The 24,357-nt window shown below is 36.4% G+C and overlaps 2 protein-coding genes across 2 annotated transcripts in view; one reads left to right on the top strand and one right to left on the bottom strand.

Moving 5' to 3' along the window:
- The first annotated feature begins 1,169 nt into the window (after window positions 1–1,169).
- Window positions 1,170–1,650, top strand: LOC139846684 (uncharacterized). The gene has a single exon (XM_071836168.1). It carries the CDS (start codon window positions 1,193–1,195, stop codon window positions 1,571–1,573), a length of 381 nt encoding a protein of 126 aa, XP_071692269.1. The 5' UTR covers window positions 1,170–1,192; the 3' UTR covers window positions 1,574–1,650.
- A 646-nt stretch (window positions 1,651–2,296) lies between these two features.
- The window catches only part of LOC139850397 (agamous-like MADS-box protein AP1), a 41,436-nt gene continuing 19,375 nt past the window's right edge, over window positions 2,297–24,357 (bottom strand). The window contains exons 4-8 of the mRNA XM_071839976.1: window positions 4,244–4,343; window positions 3,383–3,424; window positions 3,240–3,281; window positions 3,028–3,125; window positions 2,297–2,390 (exon numbers count right to left, since the gene is read on the bottom strand). Of these exons, the coding sequence (XP_071696077.1) occupies window positions 2,297–2,390; window positions 3,028–3,125; window positions 3,240–3,281; window positions 3,383–3,424; window positions 4,244–4,343 (376 nt within the window). The remainder of the gene's footprint in view (window positions 2,391–3,027; window positions 3,126–3,239; window positions 3,282–3,382; window positions 3,425–4,243; window positions 4,344–24,357) is intronic.

The raw sequence follows: 24,357 nt of genomic DNA, 5'->3' as shown, positions 1-24,357 counted from the left end.
ATTACTTACGGCTACAGGTTGAAACCCGAATCCTACTTGGGTTTGGGTGATCTCCTATTCCGTTAATCCGATTGGTTAGTAAAGTTCATGCTCATTTTATGCCAATATATTTGATGTAATTTGCATACCTATGAAGAATTTATGCTAATTAAGGTTCTTTGATTTGGTTTGGTGATCTGGATTGTTGCTTTGGTTTAATCTATGCGAGTTTAAATAAATTCATTTTTTTAACAACAGTATCGGCATCATCCAGAGGGACCAAACCACCTTAGCGATCATATGTCAACCACACACTCGTTATGAGGAAACTCAAATCGCAACCACCATGGCAGTACGGTTGAAAGTTGGGAAAACCCCTACAAGAAACTAATTGTTGGCAATCAATTAGATCCCGGCCCTTGAAATCGAACCTGTTGCTAAAGTCCGCATTATTATTATTTTTTTTTAGCTTAGAATAGAATACGAGTTGTTGACCAAAACGTCCATTTTTGTAACTCACTATAACGATTCGCTCTCAAAAAATTAAATTGCCAAAATAACCTCGCAAGTCGTGAGCCATTCGTGTAACGTTGCGATTCGTAAATTCTCGGTCATCGCCGAGAAATTTAGGCTCGCGACCTGAAATTTAGGCTCATGACTTGAAATTCAAGGTCGCGATTTGAATTTCCTCAGTGATGACCCTAGAAGGAATCACAAGGTCGTAAGAATGGCTTACGACTTAGAAGGGCATTATGGTAATTTGATTATTTTTAGAGCAAATATTTTTTTCGGCGAGAAAACGGAAAACTTTATATAACCAAAGGAGTTCATCAAAAAGATGAAACCCCTAGAACTTACAAAACGATAAAACTTCCGACCTAAACTAAAACTACAACCACAACTAAAGCTCACGACAAGAAAAAGAAACACAAACTAAAGAGAATTAAAACAATGATAAGCAAACTAAACTACAACCGGACGTGAAAGAAAATGACCAATCTACTCAACGAGTGAGAGATCAGAAACCTTCTTGATCGAAGCTTCCAAACAAAACTATACCGAGAACCCGAGCTCAAACATGTTTAATAAACTCGCCGAATTCTTACCTTTCAGCGCCATGGACCAATCTTTCCTCTCGAGAGCAAATTGTTAAAGCGAGTTATATAAATTGAAGTTTGGAATAAAAAAGAAAGTGCGTAAACATTGAATAATAATGGGTCCCTCAAATCAACGTCACCTGCTCCGATTAGCTCTATCCTGCCGGAAAATTTCTGCTCAGGTGACTAACCCCGGCACAGATTCCATCGTAGCTATGGCTTCATCCACCGAACAAGAATTCATTTCACACTATCGATCCAAAATCACAACCTTTCCTCGATCTCATAAATTTTGGGACGCCAAAATCGCTTCCAGAATTGGCGAAAAATTAGGGTTTCGTCTTAACGACATAGGCATCTCTCACGTCGAAATTGACGTCACTGAAGAACTTTCACGGCCAATTCAGTATCGGAAAATGGTCCTCCCATTCTTAATTTCCGTCAAACGTGCCGGAATTAACGTTGCTGGTGCAGAAAAATTGGAATCACAAATGTAACAGTTTCTTTTGTAAAATTTATTTATTTTACATTCTTGTATTATTTTTATTTATGTAAAAATAATGATCATGATAATTCACAATACTGCGATTGAATCTTTTATAGTGCTGTGCTTGTGGTAATGCAATTGTCTTCATTATTATTTTAACCAAATATGAAAAAGATTAGACTTTGTTGAAGCTTGTACATTATTAATTACAGATTAGTTGTGAACAAACAAAATTAATAAAAATTATTATAAATGTGTATAGACTAAGCTGCTGCATGTGAACTTGTGTTCTGTACTAATATTGGGTGCTTTTATGGGTTAATGAAATAAGAAATGGTCAAGAATTATATCAATTTCAACACTGATTTGGAAAGATTGATCGTCGCAACAAAGAAAATAGACCAAATGAAATGAAACTAGACATGAACATTCAAATTTATTACCAAATATTTACATTTTAACAGCAGTAAGATGTGATCTAACATTGAGTTCCTGCTTTGCACAAGTGCACTAGCATTATTGTTATCAAACTTCTGGGAACACATTAGTTTAAGTTGCTCCTCATGTTAATATTGTCTGTCTTACATATCAATCCAAAAAACTTGCTTATATATATGTGAAGTTCTATATAATTGCATATATGATTATATAGAAATTCAGCTATATATATATATATATATATATATATATATATATATATATATATATATATATATATATATATATATATCTTTTACTGGCTCATGAATTGAAGCATCCAGTGAGGCAATGTTTGACCTTGTCTCTGTCGTTCTTCCGCCTCTCCGTCACATGGCTGGTATGTGTCACTGCATTGCATACAGATTTCATCATATCCTGTTTGAAAAATGTAGACAATGTTGACCCATTTACTTGTAAATGGGTCGGTTTGGTATTGCTCTCAAATGGGTCAACATTTTGTTTTTCAACTAATAGCAAAGTGGGTCAAATAGGCTGAATGTATCCCCAAAGCTCATTTGTAATTCATACAACATTATATATCACTTTATTCAAAGATTATCTTCTATTTTTCCAGAAAAAGCTTAAAACTTTACATAACTTTTGTAATAATACTGTGTATTTGAACTACAGATAACTTATAATTATTGCGAAAGCTGATGGACAAAAGGCATTTGTGGCTAACCAAACCCACGCTGACCCATATTCATATAAGGGCCTGTGCATATCTATAACATCAATGACCACACACGATAATCTTGTTCTACCTATTGTTGTAGATATTCTGAGTCAAGTCACAACCTCGCACCATATAAGTTTGAATGGTCGTCACTCTGGTTTATGTTTTATCACAAACGGTCTAATCAGAAGCATAATGTCATAACTCAAACGGATCGAATAAATGTTTTTATCTAAGTCGTGCAATGATACTATAATTTAATAAGTCAAACGGGTCCATATATATAAGTGAGAGCAGAATGAGCTCACCTGACGTTCAGGGTGCCTAATTCAAGTGAGGGCATGTTTTCATGAATTTGGTGCTCCTCGATAGGCAATAGGGCTAATTCGTTCTCCTTTTGTTTGATCTGCTTAATTTTTAACAAATTTAGATGAGTATTAATTTGACATCCTTTTCGCGCTACTTAGGTAATGGATTATGTGAAACTGTAAAATTATTTTTATAAGGAATGCTACGTTACCTCCTTAGCGAGCAGGTTATTTTGATCCCACAAGGCTTTGTCCTGTAGATATATTACCGGTCAAATAAAATTATCATTTGTGATGCAAATTTCATCATCATTCAATTTTGAGGAGGATTAAGTTAATGAATATTCAGGCTTACCTTCTTTTGAAGCTCAGATATGGATTCAAACATGAACTGATTCTGCGAATAAAGAGGTTTTTGTTAACAGGCGTGATTTAATTAAATAGTTTCTTAATTAACTTAAAAGGTGAAGGTTTAGGAGCAGGGGCGAAGCCAGACTTTGAGATCACTGGTGGCACAAAGTAAACCGAAATATCGAGTAGCAAAAATTTAATTTGAAAGTTATTATTCACTAGAAACGTAAACTTTCTAAAACAAATGTCTATGATAATCTTTCTATCGTTGGAAATAATCCATAATTGCTTAATTCGTAACAATAGCAAGTGCTTCTATTTATACGATACCGAAAAGATATTCGTTTATTATGCAAAATGATTTGACAAGCTTTATCGTCGAAAAACTGCCCTCGATCATTGTGGTTGTATTACTTAAAAATAAAGCATCATACCTCAAATTCATAATTATAAACTGTGATACTAGATAGTTAAAAATGGTGACTACAAAATTTTATAAATAAAGATCCACAATTACTTTGAGTGAATAACAATTGATTATACATTGAAAAATTTTAATTGTAACGGAACTGATAGAAGAAAAAAAAAATAGTCACATAACACCTAAAATAAATTGTATCTCGAAAGCTATAGTAGATTGTGATTAAGCCAATATAAAATTGCTATTCTATTTGTATGTTGTTGGTCCCTATATACAAATTTAACCAAGGCTTGAATGATGACTGGTGTCACAACCGTAATTATATGATACACTCATTTAAAAACTCCAACAATTTACATTAGATAGACTAATTTGAGTGGGGGCCTGTGCACCCGGTAACAACGAAGTGGCACCGCCACTGTTTAGGAGGTCAAATGTCTGTACCTTTTTCAAGTTAAGGCGTCTAACAGCCGATTGAAGTTTCTGCTCCAAATTCTGAAGTTCTTTGAGATTCAAGGAATCAAGGTCTTGTCCCATCAAGTGCCTACATGAGCATACATGTCATCGTGCATGGTTTCGATGGATCTTTTACTTATAGTATCATTATGAGAACTAGAGGTAGCAAAATGGCCGGGCTATATAAGTTGGGTATCGAGTTCAAACCTTTTTGGAACAAAATGGATTTGGTGGGCTTACTCACAAACAGTTTTTTTTCCCCAACATTATAACAGATTTGAAGATCAAACAAGTACAACCGGTACAATGAATTCAAAACGAGTGATAGCCAAACTAAACAAACTTAAACAAAAGCAGTTTCACCAAAGAGGGTGAGAACACGTTTAACTAGGAAGTATTGTTATTGTTTTAGATAATAACAATACTAACAGTTTTGTCCCTTTCAAAGGTTTATAGATACATATGATAATCAATGTGTTCAACGTGATTACAGAGTTGTTATACTGGAGTATTATATACTGATATAACTTTACAAAAGCATGTTAAGATATTTTTTGCATTTTTAACCACTTGGAGAGAATGTTGATGACTCATTTGACTCATTCCCTTTTAGTTAAATTCAGAAGAAAGGTGATATATACTTGCACATTTACATTTGATCCGTACACACTACCTGATATGGATAGGCAGTTTTACACTTACATAGAATGATATAGTCTATTTGTATAAAGTTGGTGTTGTGGTGTGAAGCTAGAATGAAACAAGTCCGGAGAACAAAGAAATCATAATCAGAAGTCTATTGGGACCTCATTAGTTCCAAGTGGGAGATTTTGCTTGGGTGGGAGCAGAAATTCTTATAGCAATGGGATTTCGAGCCTATTTTTGGTATTGGATTTGACTTCCTATATATTAAACTTTGTTTTTTTAACCCTCGAGCACAAAATTAAAAACTCTCTATTTGGCCGTGGACTAGACCAATCACATCAACTGAGTATAATCACGTAATTTGCTTGTATCGATTTAATTTCTCGCATTTATATTCTTCGTTTGTTGATCGTAGGTTGTGATTGTGGGCAATCACCTGTGTTTTTGAGTCCAAAATTTTTTACAACTGGTATCAAAGCTCTATCAAAGCTCTAGGTTTAGAGTTTGGGTCAATGGCTGAAGAAGAGTAATATAGAATTGAGCAGTTCAATGGAAAAGACTTCGGCTTTTGGTAGATGCATATTGAGGATTATATGTACCAAAAAATGCTACACCAACCCTTCTTAGTAACCAAAACTGGAGACATAGATAATGTCGATTGGGTGTTGTTGGATCGTTAACCTTTAGGTGCGATATGTCTTTCACTCACGAAGAACGTTGCGTATAACGTTGTGAATTAAAAATATGGCTTTTAATTGCTTGCCAGCACTCTCCAACATGTATGAAAAATCTAACACCGCGAATAAGGTTTTTATAATGCGTCAATTGTTCAATAAGAAGATGAATGAAGGAGCTAAGGCTAGTGATCATATTAATGTAACAACCCGACTTTTTCCGTTACTATCGTTACTTGTCCGTTAAATGTTTAACGGTGATTTCTTAGACTTTGTGTGTTTAATGGAATTAAATGCATACTTGATCCTAGTGGATTATTTGAATTAATATGTTATATTAATTTATGAACTTGTTTCGGATAATGAAATAACTAGAAAACGATACGATTAAGTTAATCGCCTAAAAAGCTTTTCAGTTTACGGAACTCAGAAAAACGACAAAATAATTATTTTTAATAATTATTGACTTTAAGAAAAACATATTTAATTTATTATTTATTTAGTAAATTAAACCCGGTGATTTTGTTTCAACGACTAGTTAACGTTCCGGAGACCCGGTACGGTTAACGGCACTCGAAACGGACCACGCGCGTACCAAGAGTTAAGCAAAAACGAGCCCAAAACACCCCTATAGGGCCATTCGGCCGACCACCCCCCCTAAGCCCCTTAGATTTTGTGACTTGGGCTCCTAGTGTGTTTGTGGACTTGTAATTATGCCTTAAACCCAACATTTAAATAACAAGAAAACTTGGTAAACCCTCATTCTCACTTTTCTTGGCCGATTGTTTTCCCCTCTCCCTCTCTTTGCTTTCGTCAACCACAACACACACCCACACACACACCAAAACTTGAAATTAGAAGAAAGCTTAAGCATAAACGTTGTTCCTATCGTCGTTCTCTACGCCTACGTACTAGCAATTTGTGATTCTAAGGTATAATTGAAAACCCTAATTGTTTTAAATCAGTTTTTTTGTCAATTACATAGTGTAATCAAGTCTAGTACTCAATTGATGGCGTATAGAGTTGTCGTTTGTCGTTAAATTGCCCGATTGTTGTTGTTTGCATGCATCACGATTTTGTATGTTATGGATCTGATTAAATTGACTCATGAACTGATCTTGTATTGTATTTAGATGAATAGGTGTCGGAAAATTAATAAGATTGGACTTTGATTTCGTTATCGTATGCTCAAGATATGCTAAATTGAAGTTTTCATTAGGTTTTGCTTGTAATCCGAATTTTATGGGTTGTGTACTTTGTGATTTAGTTATTGAAATGTGTACCATTGTATTCCTTGTGAAAAATCATGCATGTTGGACTTAAGATTTGCGTCAAAAGCTTTTGTAATGCTTTCGGTGTGTCAAAACGAAGTTTTGCTTTTTAAAGAGAGCTGAAACTGTTTTCGAATGTAAAAGAAATTACCTTGTGTGAACTATAATTGATTGAGACCATGACCTTCTGGAGTATGATTGTTTATATGTTCCTTAATGTATTTCATTTATATGCTAACTTCTGAAAACGTGTTTTGCCATGAGTTATAATCTTGACCAAATGATATGTCTGTTTGTGACTAAAACTGAAGGGTTTGTAAAGATAAGCAGATCCGTACAAACTGGCTAAATGAATGTCTTTGATTATTTTAACACTGAAACTTTGGAGTGTTTTGAGTCATATCCGATTGTCCGTTTGTTAATATCTATTTTTTATTTTAAATGATAATTTTTCTAAAACTGATGCGCGGGCAGAAACTGATTTGGTAAACCGTAACTAGACCCTTTCTGAAACCCGACTTGTAGACATCGTATGAGGCCCTGGATGGACTTTTTGGAATTGATTTTGAGTCTAGTTGTGATCTGGAGTTTGCAATATTTTCATGAATTATGTTCTAAGAGTTATACTCGTTTCTTTCTATGATGCGCGTATTTTAAGGACATGCGATAAGCTGCGAATGTGCAAATTGTTGAACTATGAGCTGTAACGTGTTACTTGACCTAGGTTTGATATGTTGACCATGATTTCATGACCTACTGAGATGTTTGAATTTAGTTGACCACTTTGACCGAGTTGACTTTTGGTTTGACTTTGGTTGACTTTTGTTGACTTGCTTGGACTAGTTGACTTTTTCTTGCTTATCGAGTCAGTCTTAGCACTAGGACTATGCGTACACTATGAGTTGACATATTGTGACCTATATGTATACTTAAGGTGACCTATTTGACTAGGTTGCATTGTTCGGTCGTGATTGTTCGACTACTGTACGGTTTTTACTAAGAGAGTTCAGTGCCTTTACTAAGGTGAGTCTACAGTCCCTACTTCTTTTTATAGGGACGAGATAACATATTTTTTTCAAATGTTTTACATATTAGGCATGAGTAACTTAAACGTATACATATGAGTTCAGATCAAAAATCCATTGGTTTGATTATATTAATTGCTTTACGTAAGCTCAACTTATAGGGACGGTACCGTTAGGTTTGACAAACCTCGCCTCAACCTACTAGGTGCTTATTTTGTTGTAACTGCTACACTTGATCGGTGTATGCTTAGAAAGGGTAAAGGAAAGACGTGTAGTGCTTTAGCTATCCGCGGGTTAAAGTTTTATAATCAAGTTCTCATGATAATGTATGCTTTTTATGATGCTTTATTTCAGAAATCTCGTGGCCTAACTTACGAAATGCTTTACTAAACCTGTAGATTCACTCAACGTTTTTCGTTGACGTTTTGCATGTTGTTATCTCAGGTCCATAGAGGTATAGCTTCTGCTTTGCAGAGTTGTCATGATTGCTTGTTTGCTGCTAGTACTGGATGTTGTCCAGCAAGTTTTCGTCATGACTATTTTAAGAACATATATTCGCATTGAAAATTGTCGTTTCAAATAATGTTTTTTCTTTATTTAAGTTGGATATTTATGTCAACTGTTTTTCAGATACATTTCATTAATAAATGACTTTACTTTGATATTTAATGCAAATACTTTTCGGAAACGTCTCATATAGAGGGTGTGACCCCTAAACTGTGGGGCCGGAGTTAATACACCGTTTGTGGATTCTGACGGGGTATTACGATTAATGAGTTCAATAACATTATAATGCGATTGACCTCAGTTGATATTGAGTTGCAAGCTCTGATCTTGCTTTCTTCGTTACCTGAAGCTCGTCGAGTACGACAGTAGCTCCACATGAACTACTAAGATTGAGTTTTATAGGATTAGAGATTTGATTCTCGGTAAGGAAAATCAAAAGTGGATCTAAGAATGGTAAGAGGAAATCTAAGAAGAGGAATACCTCTAAGGACTGCAATGACGCTATTGTTGGAACTGTAAGCGAAAGGGTCATTACCAGCATCATTGTAAGAACTCTACAACTAAAGTTGTCAACTTGTCCGCAGATAAGACAGATGATGTGTTATTGAGTAATATTGGTATTATTTTTCGTCTAGCGGTTAATATGTACCAGTACAATACTAAAACTGCTCAACGTGGTGGGATGTGTTGTCGATTGATGTTTGCCCTCGAAAAATTCTCTGCAGACCCGGATCAAGGATGAGTTCTCCGTGGGGTGGCCTTATTAATCTTCTAGGACCAAACTGTAAGGTGGTCCGTGTAGCGTATTGTTGCTAAGCGGTGAAGTTGTAGAGTGAGAAGGTACTGTGTGAGAGAGAAAGTGTGTTCTCTGCCACAAGTGACTGAACTGTGATAAGAGGTGACCCAGGGGGTCTATTTATAGGCGTAGATCCTCCGTAATTCTCGGATACACGTGTCAGATACTGGTTGATTCAATTATGCTAAATATCTGTAACCGATTTGGGCTTGGCGCTAACGTGGCATGTGTGTCGCTCACGCGTTTATTTAAGAGCTTAAGCATAGAAACTGCCTTCAGGGCTTATGCATGAGGCTAGGCGGCCTGGCACAACCGTAAAACGCTGAACGGCTATTTAATAAAAATTGCCATTATTGTTGTCTTTTATGCGTTTTGATCGTTTCTTTCGTATAAAAATGATGTTATTATGCGTGTAGCCCATAGGATACACCATTAAGTCCCCCAGTTTAATCTCTTTATTTTGTAAAAAAAAAGTCATTAAACTATAAAAAACATAAGAAATGCCTTTTTCCTCGAAAACATACTTCTGTTGTAGCCGTCTGTTTTACTGATATGATGCGACTCCAAATGATGAATTTTTGCCACCAAAGTCATTATTTTTGTTTTAATGTATAAACAAAAATTAATTTTGAAATTTAAACTGATCCCCACAACTGATCTGCACCATACACGTGTCTCGATCAGCATTTCCTTCAAATTCTTCTTTGCCTATAAATACTCCGTTTTCGTTCATTTTCTTTTTTCCAGTTCTTCAATTTACTCAAAGGATCATCTTGCACAAGCAATTCTAGGGTTTTCAATTTCACATCTGCGAGGTTAGTGTTCTTCTTACTTCTTCCACGTTTTTTGTTTTAAATTTTCTACCATGGCCAAATCGACGAGTACTTATGCGAAGAAAGATGGTCAAGATGTCAACACCATCTTTAGTTCTATGACGGAATCGGACTTAGAAGTCCTCTGTGTATCGTTCAAAAATCTTAGGCGTTTTAATCCAATCGTTCCTTCTTCTTCTGATGGAGCCATTAATCCTCCTTCTAATAAAATAACTCTGAATAAATTAGAACTTGCTGTAGGTAACCACCGTATTCTCGTTTCTCCTTCTTGTTAAATGTTCTTGCCCACCATGTTTGTTTAAGTCAAATTCACCCTTTTGGTCCGCAAAAGGTTATTTTGTTTGAAATGTATTTTAATTGTCAAAATAGGACCCCCCAGTGTTAATTTATTTCATGCTTTGTTCCGAATCCGCGTTGTCAGCAAATGTTGGTATACTTTTGACTGTAAAAAGGGGAGAAGTTTTGTTGGTGATAAAGATTCATCCTTAAAGTTCTGGAAAGAATCATTCTTTTATGTTGATAGTAAAATTATTGGGGAGAATTGGGCTTCTGTGCGTGATTGGTCAAAGGTTAGGATAGGTGTCAGTAAATCCATCACACTAACTGAGAGAGGGAATAGGCTGGTGGAATCCCTAAGTGTTTTGAATCTTCCTCAAAGATCCTTTATGGATATGGAGGCTATTCTGGTGCTTTAATTTGTGGTGTAAGCAGTGAATGATGTGCAGGGTTTGTGTCTATACTGCGTTTGAAAGGCCATGGTAGGCTTCCTTGTTAGGGATGACTTTCTTTACTTTTGAGAGTGTTTCACTCTGGGTGGAGAAATGACTTGTTTTTAAGAGGAAGGATTGTCTACATTTCACCTCCCCCATACACCACTCGTGTGGTATTGGATTTTGTTGTTGTAATCAATGCTTACATATGCCTTTTTGTGTTTTCGTGTATTGCTTATACAGAAGAAGAAGAAGAAGAAGAAGAAGAAGAAATGAAGGTGATTGAAACTTTTACAGCTCCCAACTTTGACAACATTGAAGTTGTTGAGCGCCCCAAAACTGTTAAAGAACTTGAAGTCGAGAAAGTAACATTGGCTGATGTTGAAAATCATTGAAGAGTCCCGAACGAACAACGGAGGGAGAGGGTGGTTCTGGTGAACCCACTCCCGAAGTTGAAATATTGAATGTTATCCCAACTCCTCCCTCCAAGAAGACATTAAAGCGTTTGAAGCGAGAGGGCAACCACCAAGCTGATTCTACCATTCCCTCCAAGAAGCTCAGAAGTATATACTCTGTTTATTTTGTATCATGCTACATTTTGTATTTCGTTTGTCATGCTTATATTTGTTTTGTTGACCACTAATTGTTCTTTCAGATGATGATGAAGCCACTACTGATGATGGTCATGATTTCGCTGATGATGATGAGGATTTTATTGAAAGAACTCCTCATTCTCCACCTGTTACCTCAACATGTCCAAACACTACTAATTCTTCTTCCTCTTCCATTCCTCCGCCATCCGTACCGCTAGATGCTATGCAGTCATTTATTGAAATCCCTCAACAAAGTCTGTAAGGTGGTCCATGTAGCGTATTGTTGCTAATCGGTGAAGTTCTAGAGTGAGAAAGTACTGTGTGAGAGAGACAAAGTGTGTTCTCTGCCACAAGTGACTGAACTGTAAAATGTGGTGACCCGAGGGGTCTATTTACCGGTGTAGATCCTCTGTAATTCTCGAATACACGTGTCTGATGCTGGTTAATTCAATTATGCAAAATATTAGTAACCGACTTGGGCTTGGCGCTGACGTGTCATGTGTGTCGCTCACGCGCTTATTTAAGGACTTAAGCATAGAAGCTGCCTTTGGGGCTTACGCATGACGCTGGCGGCCTGGCACAACTGTAAAACTTTGGACGGCTATTTAATAAAAATTGCCATTACTGTTGTCTTTCTTGCGTTTTGAGCGTTTCTTCAGTATAAAATGATGTTTTTATCCGTGTAGCCCATATGATACATCATTAAGTAACAAATAGAATTCTACGGAGTCTTGGATTATGGTTTCGGGAGTTTCTTTTCATGTTAATCCTTCACTCCGCATGATGAAGAATTTTAGGCTGTATCGTGGTAAGGTGAGGTTAGCCGACATCAAGAGGCATGATATTGAGGGCATTAGGGATTTTTTGACGTAACGTCAGATCTTGCTGGACTTTGAAGGACATGAGGTATATTCCAAAACTGAGAAGGAAGTGTATCTCGGTCGACCAGTTGGATGAAAAAGGTAATGTGGATACCTTTGCCGATCGCTAGGGGAAGGTGGTTAAAACAAAATTGTGTCATGGCCCTTGGACATAAAATGGGAACACTTTACATGGTAGTAGTATCAAATGATAATGTGTTGAGTACTACGATTGATGTTGGGCCGAATCTACTCTACGGCACCGAAGACTCGGGCATATTAATGAGAAGGGTATGAAGATGCTCGTTTCGAGTGGGAGGATTCTGGATCTGAAGAAGGTGAAACTTGGATTTTGCGAGCCATGTGTTTATGAGAAGCAAAAGAAGGTGACTTTCGGGAAGTCGGGGAGTGCACCCAAATTGTATAAATCGGAGCTTGTTCATACACATGTGTTTGGGACAACAAATGTAGAATCACATGGAGGTTCCCGCATTATGACACCTTCATTTACGACTCCACTCAAAAGGTATGGGTTTACTTTCGGTATGGGTTTACTTTCTTAAGTGTAAATCTGACGTGTTTGATACTTTTGTGAAGTGGAAGGCTGTTGTTAAGAATGAGACTAACATGAAGGTTAAGTGTTTGAAGTCAAACAATGGAGGAGAATATAGTAGGCGTGAGTTTTAGGACTATTGTGTAAAGCTCGGGATTAAGATGTTGATGCATTCCCGGAGACACCACATCATAATGAGGTCGTGGAACCTATGAAGCAAACATTGAAAGAGATGGTGAAAAGCATGAGATTGCATGCTTATTTGCCTAAGATGTTTCGGGCAGATGCGGTCAATACGACGATGTATTTAATCAACAAGGGTCCCTCCACATCTTCGGGTTTCCGAATCCCCGAAGAGGAATGGCTTGGTAAGGAGGTGAGTTATTCACACCTTTGGGTCTTTGGTTGTAATGCATATGTGAAAACCAAGGATGCGTACAGAACAAGCTCGAGGCTAAATCAAAGAGGAGCACGTTTACTGGTTTTGGGACGGATAATATGTTACATGTGTTGGGATAACGAGGCTACTAACATGATTCGCACTCGAGATGTCACTTTTAATAAAGACCCGATTTACGACAAGGCGGTGACAGTGAGTCCTAAACCGAATTTTGTGACTTTTGATGATGTTTCTATTAATGATCTTACTGGTCCTAGTGGGAGTTCGAGTAACCATAGATTGTCGAATAACGATGAGGTGTTGGAAAATGCTAATGATGAGGATGTTTCTGGATAACGGTGATAATTCTGAACATAACGAGATCTCCAGTGAGTAGAAAGTTGATGACACTACCGAAACACCCATTCAGGTTACTCATGTACTGAGATGCTCTTCTAGGAGGCCCAAGACTAATTTAAGGTATTCTCCATAAAAAAACTATTTGCTCTATACCGAGAATGGTGAACCCGAGAGTTACTTTAAACTAAGGAAATTAAAAGAATCCATACAATGGGAGATTGCCATGAAATATGAGTCTGGATCACTTGAAAAGAATGAGACCTCGTCACTTGTAATGCTACAACATGATAGACAGACGTTGCAAGACAAATAGGTATATTGAATTAATAATGAGATGGATGGCAAGAAGAGATACAAGGCTCGGTTGAAGGTCAAAGGCTTTCAACATAATGAAGGAGTTGACCACAACGAGATACTTTCACCGGTTGTGAAGATGACAACTATTCGGTTGGTACATTGTATGGTAACTGTTGAGGACTTACGTCTTGAACAGCTAGATGTGAAGACCACATTCATACATGGAGATCTTAATGAAGAGATCTATATGGTGCAACCTGAAGGCTTTAAGGTAAAGGGTAAAGAGAAGTGGGTTTGTAAGCTATGAAATAGTATGTATTGTTAAAGCAAACACCTCGAAAATGGTACTTGAAGTTCGACGATTTTATGAAGAGGAGTGGATTCATGATATGTGAGATGGATCATTGATGTTACTTGAAGCAATTCAAGTCCTCTTTTATCATATTATTGTTATATGTTGATGACATGTTACTTGTAGGTTCCAACATGTATGAAATCAACATGTTGAAAGAGACAGTTGTCTCTTGAGTTCGAGATGAAAGATCTAGGTGCTGCTAAGCAAATACTTGGGATGAATATTGTGCGTGATTGGATGAAGATAGGACGGAGATGGATAAGGTTTCAGATCCATAAACTGTGGGTAGTGGAACGTATACCATGGTTTGTATGAGACCGGATATTTCTCATCTTGTGGGAGTAATAAACCATTATATGTCTAATCCGGGTATAGAGCATTGGGAAGTAGTCAAGTGGTTGTTTCGTTAATTGAAAGGAAGTTCTAGCATGCGATTGTACTTCCTTAAAAGAAATGTCATACTTAAAGGTTATGTGTATTTTTAATTTGGGTGGATGTGATGATCCATGTAAAAGCATTATGACATTTGTTTTTAAAGTTGGGAAGTGATATTTCTCAAAATACACATGCTTATCCTCGAAATATCCGTCTCCATTTGATGAGTTTGAAGACTTTATTGATTGCAATTGATGAATCAGTGATGTTAATTTGGTTCAAGGCTAAAAGAAGTTAAAAGATGAAGTTGGTATAAAATTAACCAAGTCTTTAGCCAAAATATGAAAATCAAGTGAAAAGTGAAAAATCTGCTATGGTGCGAAGTAAGTGGTGTGTCGCACAGTTTTATTTCTAGAACTAGTGAGACGCACCAAAAGTTCAATTGTGGTGCACCTTAACACTAAAATGAGACCTCTCAAATTTAGAAACGCATGCATGTAAACGATTGCGGCACACCAAATATCCATTGCGGCGCACCTAAGCAAAATCAAGAGATTCAGTACGGCGCACCCAAAGCCCGTTGCGGAGCAATCCTTTAGTTTCAAGACGTGTTGTGGCACACCACATTATCTGGTGCAGCGTACCGTCGCTGCTATCAGCACATTTATTACATTTATTGAGTACCTATAATGAGAATGAGATGGGGTTGAGCAAGGAGAGCTAGAATTGGGGCACGAAATAAAACCTAATTTGGTCCTTTTGATGATTCATTGAAGATCTAGGCTCAATTGATGCTCCAACTTGAAGATTAATGAAGATTAGTTATAGGTTTCCATCATCCATTCCTTACATTGTATTTTTCTTTCCATTTTGATACTAGTTCTTACTTTATTTGATTGTAATGATGATTGCTTTTTCTTCCTTCGATTTTGTTCATGCTTGTTAGGCTAAATTTGTTTGTGTTCACTTGATTATAAAACTTAATGATTGGTTTACCCTAATATAATGAATTTGATGTTTGAATGAGGTAATATTGTTGAGTTTTATTAAAGATCTATTGCTATGCTTGTTTTTAACTTTATTTTGACTATATTTATTGTAGAACTATCTTAGTGATTTGATTTTTTCATACAATTTATGCTTCAACACTTAGGTGATCTAGATAATTAAAGAGGATATTTCAAGTGATTGTGTCTTTGATTGGTTTCCAAGAGGGCTTTTATTCAACATAGTGGTGTTAATTAATTCAAGTGATTGATTTGTTTAAGAATTTTATGTGAGTTTAATTCAAAATCAAGTCTCAACAGTTTTCTCAAACATAGTTTAATCTTTTAAAGGAAGTCTACATAGGTTAATGAACTTTGATTGATTAAGGTTTTATGAAGATTGATGAGTTGGAATGAAACTATATGTTTTGGACATTAATCTGGAACAATTGTAAAGGGCAGTCCATATCATAAAGTGGATCAATAAAGTGGACACCGTTTCTCATATCTGATATATCCGTTTAGTTTAATTTCTTAGTATTATAATTAGTTTTATTAAAAGTCTCTCAAAACCCTCCTTTCTTACTTAGGATAATTATTAGTTTTTGAAATCTAAAATGTATCGCTATCTATGGAATGAACTTGTTGAATACTTGCTAATTGCTATACAATCGGGTAATAGTTCCCCTAATTGTGTGTTGATTGCTAAGTGTTTTACTAGTCAATATCATAGAACATCAAACATTTTGGCGCCACTGTCGGGGAATGGTTTTTAATTGAGGGTTTTAAAATTGTTATTAGTTATTCGATCCTTTTGTGGGATTTTATTCTTGCAAAAGTTACTTTTATTGCTACTTTTGTAAGGAAAAAAGATTGTTTATGGTGTTGTGATCAAAGGTTTAGTTACGGTGTATTAACTTCGCTCTAACAACGAAGAAGAATTATCACATCTATATTTCGAATCTAAGAAAGCGTGTCACGTGCAATATTGATTAATGGAAGAACGAATCGCATTTGAGAATTTCCAAGCATTAGCACTCTACTTTTCAAACACAGAGCCTGAATTATTATTTGAAAACAAGTCAATGGTCGAACTTGATTCGGAAAATACTCCAATGTGTAGTGCAAAATTAATGGCACCACCAACTGTTTGACATTCTATTACAAGACCCCCAATCGTGGTGGAGCATTGGGAGGTTTTAGGTCAATTCATGACTATGCTTAAAGACGTAGTTTTTGAGGGAAAGATCCATGAGAACCCCATTGAGCACTTGGATTCGTTCAATGAGTTGTGTGACCTTTACAAAAACAAAGATGTTAGTTAGGATGCTTTCAAGTTAAGAACCTTTCCATTTTATTTAGCGGAGGATGCTAAAGCTTGGTTCAAAGCTCAACCTTCCGGTTCAATTACTACTTTCCAACAATTGTGGGACAAATATATCAATAGATACTTTCCACCAACAAAAGCCAAACGTGTAAAGACAGCGATTAACACTTTTGCTTAAAAAAGTGGTGAGTCCCTATGATGCATGGTAAAGATTGAAAAATATGTTGAGAGCTTGTCCACAACACTGGTTGAGTAAGAAAGAGCAAATTCTCATTTTCTATTGAGGGGTTGATGAACACACTAGGTTTGTATAAAAGATTAGGTTTGCCTGATTTAGCACCCAATACTATTTGCATCCGCTTGTATGACTAAGTCAAGAAACGCCCAGTTGGTATGGCGGAGGATGTGCATGTCCTGATTGGTGACATGAATTTCTTGGCAGATTTTGTGGTCATGGATGTAGAGGAGGACATTGATTGTCCTCTCATTTTTGGTAGACCTTTTCTAATTAACGCCCGCATGTTAGTTGATGAGGAAAAGGGTAAGATTACATTGAGAGACGGTGATAAATCGGTCACCTTCATGAGAAAGAAACTTAACAACCCACCAACTAAGAATAAGGAGTCGCTTAAAATGGTGTTTGTTGCTTGTGATGACCCATTGACTCATTCTCGTGTGTTGACTGAGGCTGTAAAGCCTAAGTGTGGGGGGTTGTAATTATACCCTTTAGTGACTCAAGTCCTAGTGACCTAATAGTTGATGAGGAAGTTGATAAACCCATTGTTGATAGTAAGACAAAAAGGATTTATAAGAGGGTTCACGGGGCTAGGATTAGAGGAGACCTTAAACTTAGTAACCGTTTAGCGGATAGCTTGTCGCCCGTAGGCAAGGAAAAATTGTGTTATTTTATGCAGATTGCTAAGAAAGCTGACAAGTGTCTTGAATCTAAGGTTATTGGTGATGGTAAAGATGTACGCTCATGTGATTTGCTGGATGATTGAGCCTACACTCCCTGTGTTAGCTGAGTCCGGGAGAGAGTTGGGTGCACGACTCGATGAAAGTGCACCATTCTTGTAGAGTATTGTATATTTGTTTGGATTCATCGCAGGACTTTTGATGATGAACCTTGCGTAATAGCCATTGTGGAATGTCATTCAGTGCATGCCGGTTTGTCACTGCATTTCACAACATCCAGATTTACATCCGGGTTTTATATTCTCCTTTACACTATTTTGTCCTCTTGAAATTATTCTATTTTATCTGATTTCATGTAATGAGGGCATTACAAGATCTTAAGTGTGGGGGGTGAGATATAAATTCTCGCGGATGTGACACATTTGGTTATATTTCTTGAAAAATTTGGGAATTTTTAAAATTTTTGCCAAGTTGTACCCGTTTATTGAGTTCATTTTTGGATGATATCACCACTGTTGTATTGAGTTTGTTTCAGGTACTCTGTTTTGGATCTGTTGTACCGCAGGATGATTCCAATCCATCCTTTTAGAAAGTAAAGTCTTCCGAATCTTCATATTAATTGGTATAGCATACTTCCTAAACTATACGATTTCATACCAATATCATATCACGATATAAAGGTATAGTAGGAAGAGAAAGTCTTGACCTTTCAAAACTGTCATGCAACATTCCCATCTTGCTCCTTCAACACTGGAGTGATTTTGTCAGGGTTTGTTACTTTTTTCGTGTCGCTGATCATCACCAGATTGACTGTGGATGACACTTCAACACTCACAATTAACAAGTGCTACCCCATCACTAACTCTATAACCGGTAAGGTTTGTCTACGGTGGTGGTACGTTATCCGTGAGGTTTTTCAACACGAATGTCCTTGAGTGCACATGACCTTGTAAGCTAAAATTCTGAAAAACTTGTTAGTGTAAAAGCTATCTTGTTTATCCTTTTCAAATGATAAAATGTTTTCATAAGGTCCTGTGTTCCCTAGGATCAAATTTTTTGGCAACTCGCCTTTCTCATTATAAGTCACGTGGGACTTAAATTCCACGACCATCCTTCAATTTTCCACCCTACTCTAGAGTTACCAGAGTAGTCGTTGGGGCATGAGATGAGTACCGCCATCTTAAACCACAGGGAGAACTAAAGGGATATCCACGGATATCTCGGCACACCCACTTTTTCAATGAAAATGGAATTGACGATTACACTTCTAGTTTACAACTAGAGTGTAACATGTAATGTGTACCAGGTTCTATTGTCATGTGTTCTTATGGGTGCTTGGCTTGTCTTCCACTTGTTTTCCCGGTTCATTTTGAAGATCATATTATAAGGTTCGAGATTTCTACATCTCGTTGCATTTTACATTTGGTACGGTTCAATGCTTTGTTACCGTCAACATCTTGTTTGAGGTTTTGGGAAGGTAGAGATTAGGGGTTGCAAGTGGGAGCCATGGCGTTACATTTGGTGATTGTTCGTTCATACGGTTTTATATGCTTTTGAAGGCTTGAGCCTTGAGCCTTGAGCCTTGAGCTTCACAATGTGTTGACTTCTTTAGGAAGAGCAATGACTTCATGCTAGTGTTGCTTAGACAACACATGCCATGGCCAAAATCCATGGTACCTAAACCAAACCAAGTGCTTAAAGTTTTAAACTTTAACGCTTTAGGGTGATCGAGTCCACCCATTTAAGGAAGTTAAGTCTTCCGAGTTGCATTCTACTTGGCATTGAGACCTCCCTAAACCATGCCCATTTCATACTAAGTATCCTTTCATGATGCGATGGTACCGATGGGAGAGAAAGTCTTGAAATTTCAACCCAAAAATAGGATTGGTAGGGAAAATCCAATCCATTATGGCCTTTCTATCTTACTCCTTCAGCGCCGGAGTGATTTTGTTAGGGTTGGTTACTTGTCCCATGCCGTTGATTATTACCAAATCGACTGTGGATGACACTTAAACACTCACCTAAGGTAGTTGTCTTCCCATCACTATCGAACCGGATAGTTTGCTACAGGGTTGGCAATTGCCCGTGCTGTTAACCCAAAATCGGGATTGCTTTGAAAGAATATAGCCTTAAAAAACTTAAATTTTCGAAAAACTTGTTTTGTGTAAAAACTTAGCTTGTTTTCCCGTTCTTAAAATGCAAAAATGGTTTTCAAAGGTCTTGTTTTCCCTAAGGTCAAACTATTTGATGATTCCACTAAATTAAGGTTCTTGATTCTGGTTGTGAAGCTTGTGGGTAATTTTGGATATGATAGTTGAAGAGATGGAGTTTATTGAAGGCTTGAACCTTGCTATTTTATTTATATTGAAGAATAATCTTGCTTGAGGACAAACAAGGATCAAGTGTGGGGGAATTTGATATCAGCTCATTTATACATATCATTATTCGCGATATCTTGTTCTTTCGGGTATAAATTGATGAAGATTGAAGACTTTGATTCGTGGTTATGTTATAAATTGTATTTTAAGCTAAAGAAGTCTTCATGGGTACATTTTGGATGTTTTCGGTGAGTTTCGGTTTAAAATGATCAAGTGTTGTTGAAAATCAAAGAAGAAAACGAAGTCTGCTGTTTCAGCTACATCACGCGGTCGAGATGTTATTTCTCACGGTCGGGAGCCTCCTAATCTTGTCGCGAAGTTTGCTAATGCGGCCGCGAGATTTCAACAGATGTTCAGAAACCAAAGAAGAAGCACCTCGCGGTCGCGAGGTTATTTATCGCGGTCGCGAATTCAGGTTATCAACACCTCGCCGTCGCGAGGTTTTGGGTCGCGGTCTCGAGGTTAAGGTCGGCCAGCAGTTGCGAATTTTTCCTATAAATTGGATTTAAACCCCAACTTTTTATTCAGTCTTTCTTTTACGAAACTTGGAGCTAGGGTTACGTTTTTTTACAGCTTTCTATGGTATTTTGGAGCATCTAAACACTAGGATTTCAATTGTTAATCATTGGTAAGCTCTTATCTTTATTTTAATCTTTACAATGGTTGATTATTGTTTATCCTTATGCTTGTTTACTTTTATTATTGCCATGAGTAGCTAAATTTATTGTATTCACTAAGATGATTGAACCTAGGTGATGGATTACTAATCTTTATGTTTATATAATTAATTGCTCTTGATCCATGATTCTTAATTACTCTCATTAAATTAATCCATTTAATTACACGTTTGTTGATTGAAGTAACGATAGTTAATGAAATTGATTTATTTATCTAGGTTATTGAAAAATAATTAGATTGGTTGAATTGCATGTGGGACATCATTGTAATTAGACGTTAGTAATTAAACCATCAATTGAGTAGGTAATTATGAAGCCTAAAAAGGGACACCGATTTACCCTTCAGCTGAATCACCATCTTGAGTAGTAATAAATTGATTGATTGTGTTCTTCATAAGCGCGAAGGAAACCAGCGTGAAAAACTGACACTTTTATGATTTAAATTAGTATCTAAGTAAGGGACATCAGCTTATCTTACTAATTAATTGATATTAATAAAAGAAATCCTGATCCTAGGGAATTGAGTCTAAGTGAATACCCATTTGTCTATTGATTTCGTATTTGCTTAATTCGCGTATTTTAGATTCGTTAGTTTAATATCAAAACCTCCCCCCCCAATTCTTAGGATAGTTATTAGTTATTTCAATCTAAAACACTTTGCTTTCTGTGGACGAATTTGTGCTTACTAGCTTCTTTATTACATTAATCAGGAATAGTTGCCTGTATTTATGTGTTAAATTGGTTAAATTTAGTTCAATAAAAGTAGGTGTAGAAAACACACATCACATTTCTATTAAGTTTGTGGTGAGTATTGGTGAAGAAATACAGGATTTTAAAGTCAAAATTAGATGCAGTTCATGTGCGTGACGTACCACCCAGGCGCACGACGCGCTGTTGATCATGTTTTGAAGACCGTGCTGTTTTAAGAATTTGAGGATCATAAGGGGATTTTGATGCCGAGCTTATTTGAAGTTTTAAGTGCCAATTGCAGTTTTGGTGCGTGACGCGCGCCATTTATGCGCGAAGCGCATTTTAGTGGGGCAGATCAAGTCGAGGTATATAAGGGTTTAAATTAACCCTAATGAGGATAACTTTTATTCAGCCGATTTTTGGAGCACATGGGGCGATTTTATGTGGTTTTTGGAGAACTCCAACACCATCTAATCCATTCCATCCATCCAAGATCAAGCTTCAATCATCCCGTTCTTCAAGATCATTATTAGGTTTAATCTTTGTTCAACAACAATGGTTTCTTCTATATTTTTTATTATTGCTTTTAGCATGATTGTTGGCTAAATCCTTTATGTCTACTTAAGCTAAATACTATGTTGGATGTTATTTTCATTGATTGATTAATACATGTATGACGTTTTAAAGTTTTGAGTAAATTAAATTCATATTGATGCTTTTGATTGAATTGATTGATATATACAATTGTCCAAATATATTAAACACTTTATGGAGTCTGTTGTGTATGTTTTTAATAGCTTAATCCATTACTAGTAAAATTGGTTATGATTGTCTAATTTGATGACGCGAATTTGAAGTCTGCTATAAGTGATTAAGGTGGTAATTCGGGTTGGGTAATTTGAGCAATTACTAGACCAAAGAATTGAGTTGATTTAAGCATTAGTTGAAATAAGAGTTGATTGATTGTTGATTTCAAAGAACTTTGGGTCACATCTTTTAACTTTAATTCAGTCAATTTAATGAGCAACAGTTAGGAAGTCTTGGTTGCAGAGAACTCTGGACTATTTTATTCTAAATGTATATTCATGGAAGAGAACTCTTAAGTGAATTAGCTTGTTGAATTGCATGTGTGTTGATAATTAATCAGGACTTAACTTTAATGCATCCAACATAGTGAATACAGCCTAGGTGGACATATCTTCCATCATTTGAATTAAATTTTACCTAAAATGCTTTATTATGTAAAGCACCAAAAATATTGTCTTTAAGTTAAAACATCTTTGATTGTTTAATCGTTAAATAACCAAAACCCAATTATTCGTAATTTCTTTATTTCATTTACTGTTTTAGTTAATTGCATTTAGTTATATAATTTTGAATCGCGTGAACATTGTCATTCGAACGAAATTGGAGTTACCATTTACTATACTGCTACACGATCGGGTACACTGTCCGTAAGTGTGTTTAAATCTGATATACGGTATTTTCATTATAAAAATAATATACGTGATTTTACACATCACCGAGCAACCAAGGGAGTTCCTTTATAAGTCTCCGAATAATGACAATATTTGTGTGAATGTACTTTTGGTTGATGTTCTTGCAGGTATACCCAACTATGGGAAATTATTAAAAGACCTTATGGCTAGGAAGGGCGAGCATGAGCAAGCGTCTACCGTATTTCTTGAGCGAAGTGTGATGCCATAATGAAGAAGAGGGAGATGCCACCCAAGTTGGGCGATCTTGGGCCATTCATTATTCCTTGTCAGGTGGACGGGTCTAACATGTTTCGGTCTTTAGATGACTCGGGGGTGAGTATTAATTTAATGTCATATTCTTTATACTGGAGATTAAACCTAGGTGACCTTAAGCCAACCAATACGGGTGTTAGGTTAATTGACCAATCTGTTAGTCGACCCGTCGGAATTGTCGAGAACTTGATAGTTATAGTCGGTGAGTTAGAATTTTTGGCAGACTTTGTGGTTGTAGATATGGAAGAGGATAAGGTCGTACCAGTCGTTTTAGGTAGACCATTTCTGGAAACTACATGTTCATTGATATATATATATATATATATATATATATATATATATATATATATATATATATATATATATATATATATATATATATATATATATATATAGCCGAGAAGTTAAACCTTAGGGATAAATGAAGGAATATAAGTTTTCAGACTAGATACACCATTGCACCTCCCACACCCATAGGTCCTTTGAATGTTGTTGCTAGTGCCAAAACCGATGAAAATATGACGGGAGTTAGTATACCGACTGAGTGTGTAGAGAAGGTTGAGAAATAACCTATAGGTAAACCCATTGATGATGAGATTGTTGATAGATCGATGAGGAAGTTATATGGGAGGATTAAAATGTCTATGTCTAAGAAATATGAGCATGTGAGACACCGGTTGGTGTCTAATTTGTTTAAGAAAGAGAAATAAAAGTTTAGAGAGTTGACTAAGAAGTCGAAAGCTGTAGATATTAGGTTGTTATCTATGATCGGTTTTGGTTCATCTAGTGTAGGTTCCCTTGGATCGAGGGAGGAGGGAACCTACCACCCAGGTATTAGTTGAGATGGAGTACGAGTCGTGAGATAGACTCGTTAATAAATTTTAACAAAACTTGTGTATAATGTTCATGATAGGTGCATTGCATTTAGGTTGTGTATATTAGTTGCATTTTTGTATGATATGTTGCATATAGTTGCATTGCATGCATATATTAGCCAAAAACACCAAAAATGTTGTTTTTTTTTGTATGCGTTGTTGTGTAAAAAGTTGGGAATTACCAAATGGTAGTGTTTTATGCTGAGAAAAAACCGGCCAATGCAATTTCAGCATTTGGTGCGGGCATCACCTATGTGGTGCGGTTCACCG

The sequence above is a fragment of the Rutidosis leptorrhynchoides genome, chromosome 5 (genome assembly GCF_046630445.1).
Source record: "Rutidosis leptorrhynchoides isolate AG116_Rl617_1_P2 chromosome 5, CSIRO_AGI_Rlap_v1, whole genome shotgun sequence".
Classification (NCBI taxonomy): domain Eukaryota; kingdom Viridiplantae; phylum Streptophyta; class Magnoliopsida; order Asterales; family Asteraceae; genus Rutidosis; species Rutidosis leptorrhynchoides.
This window is presented reverse-complemented; position numbering and strand designations above follow the sequence as displayed.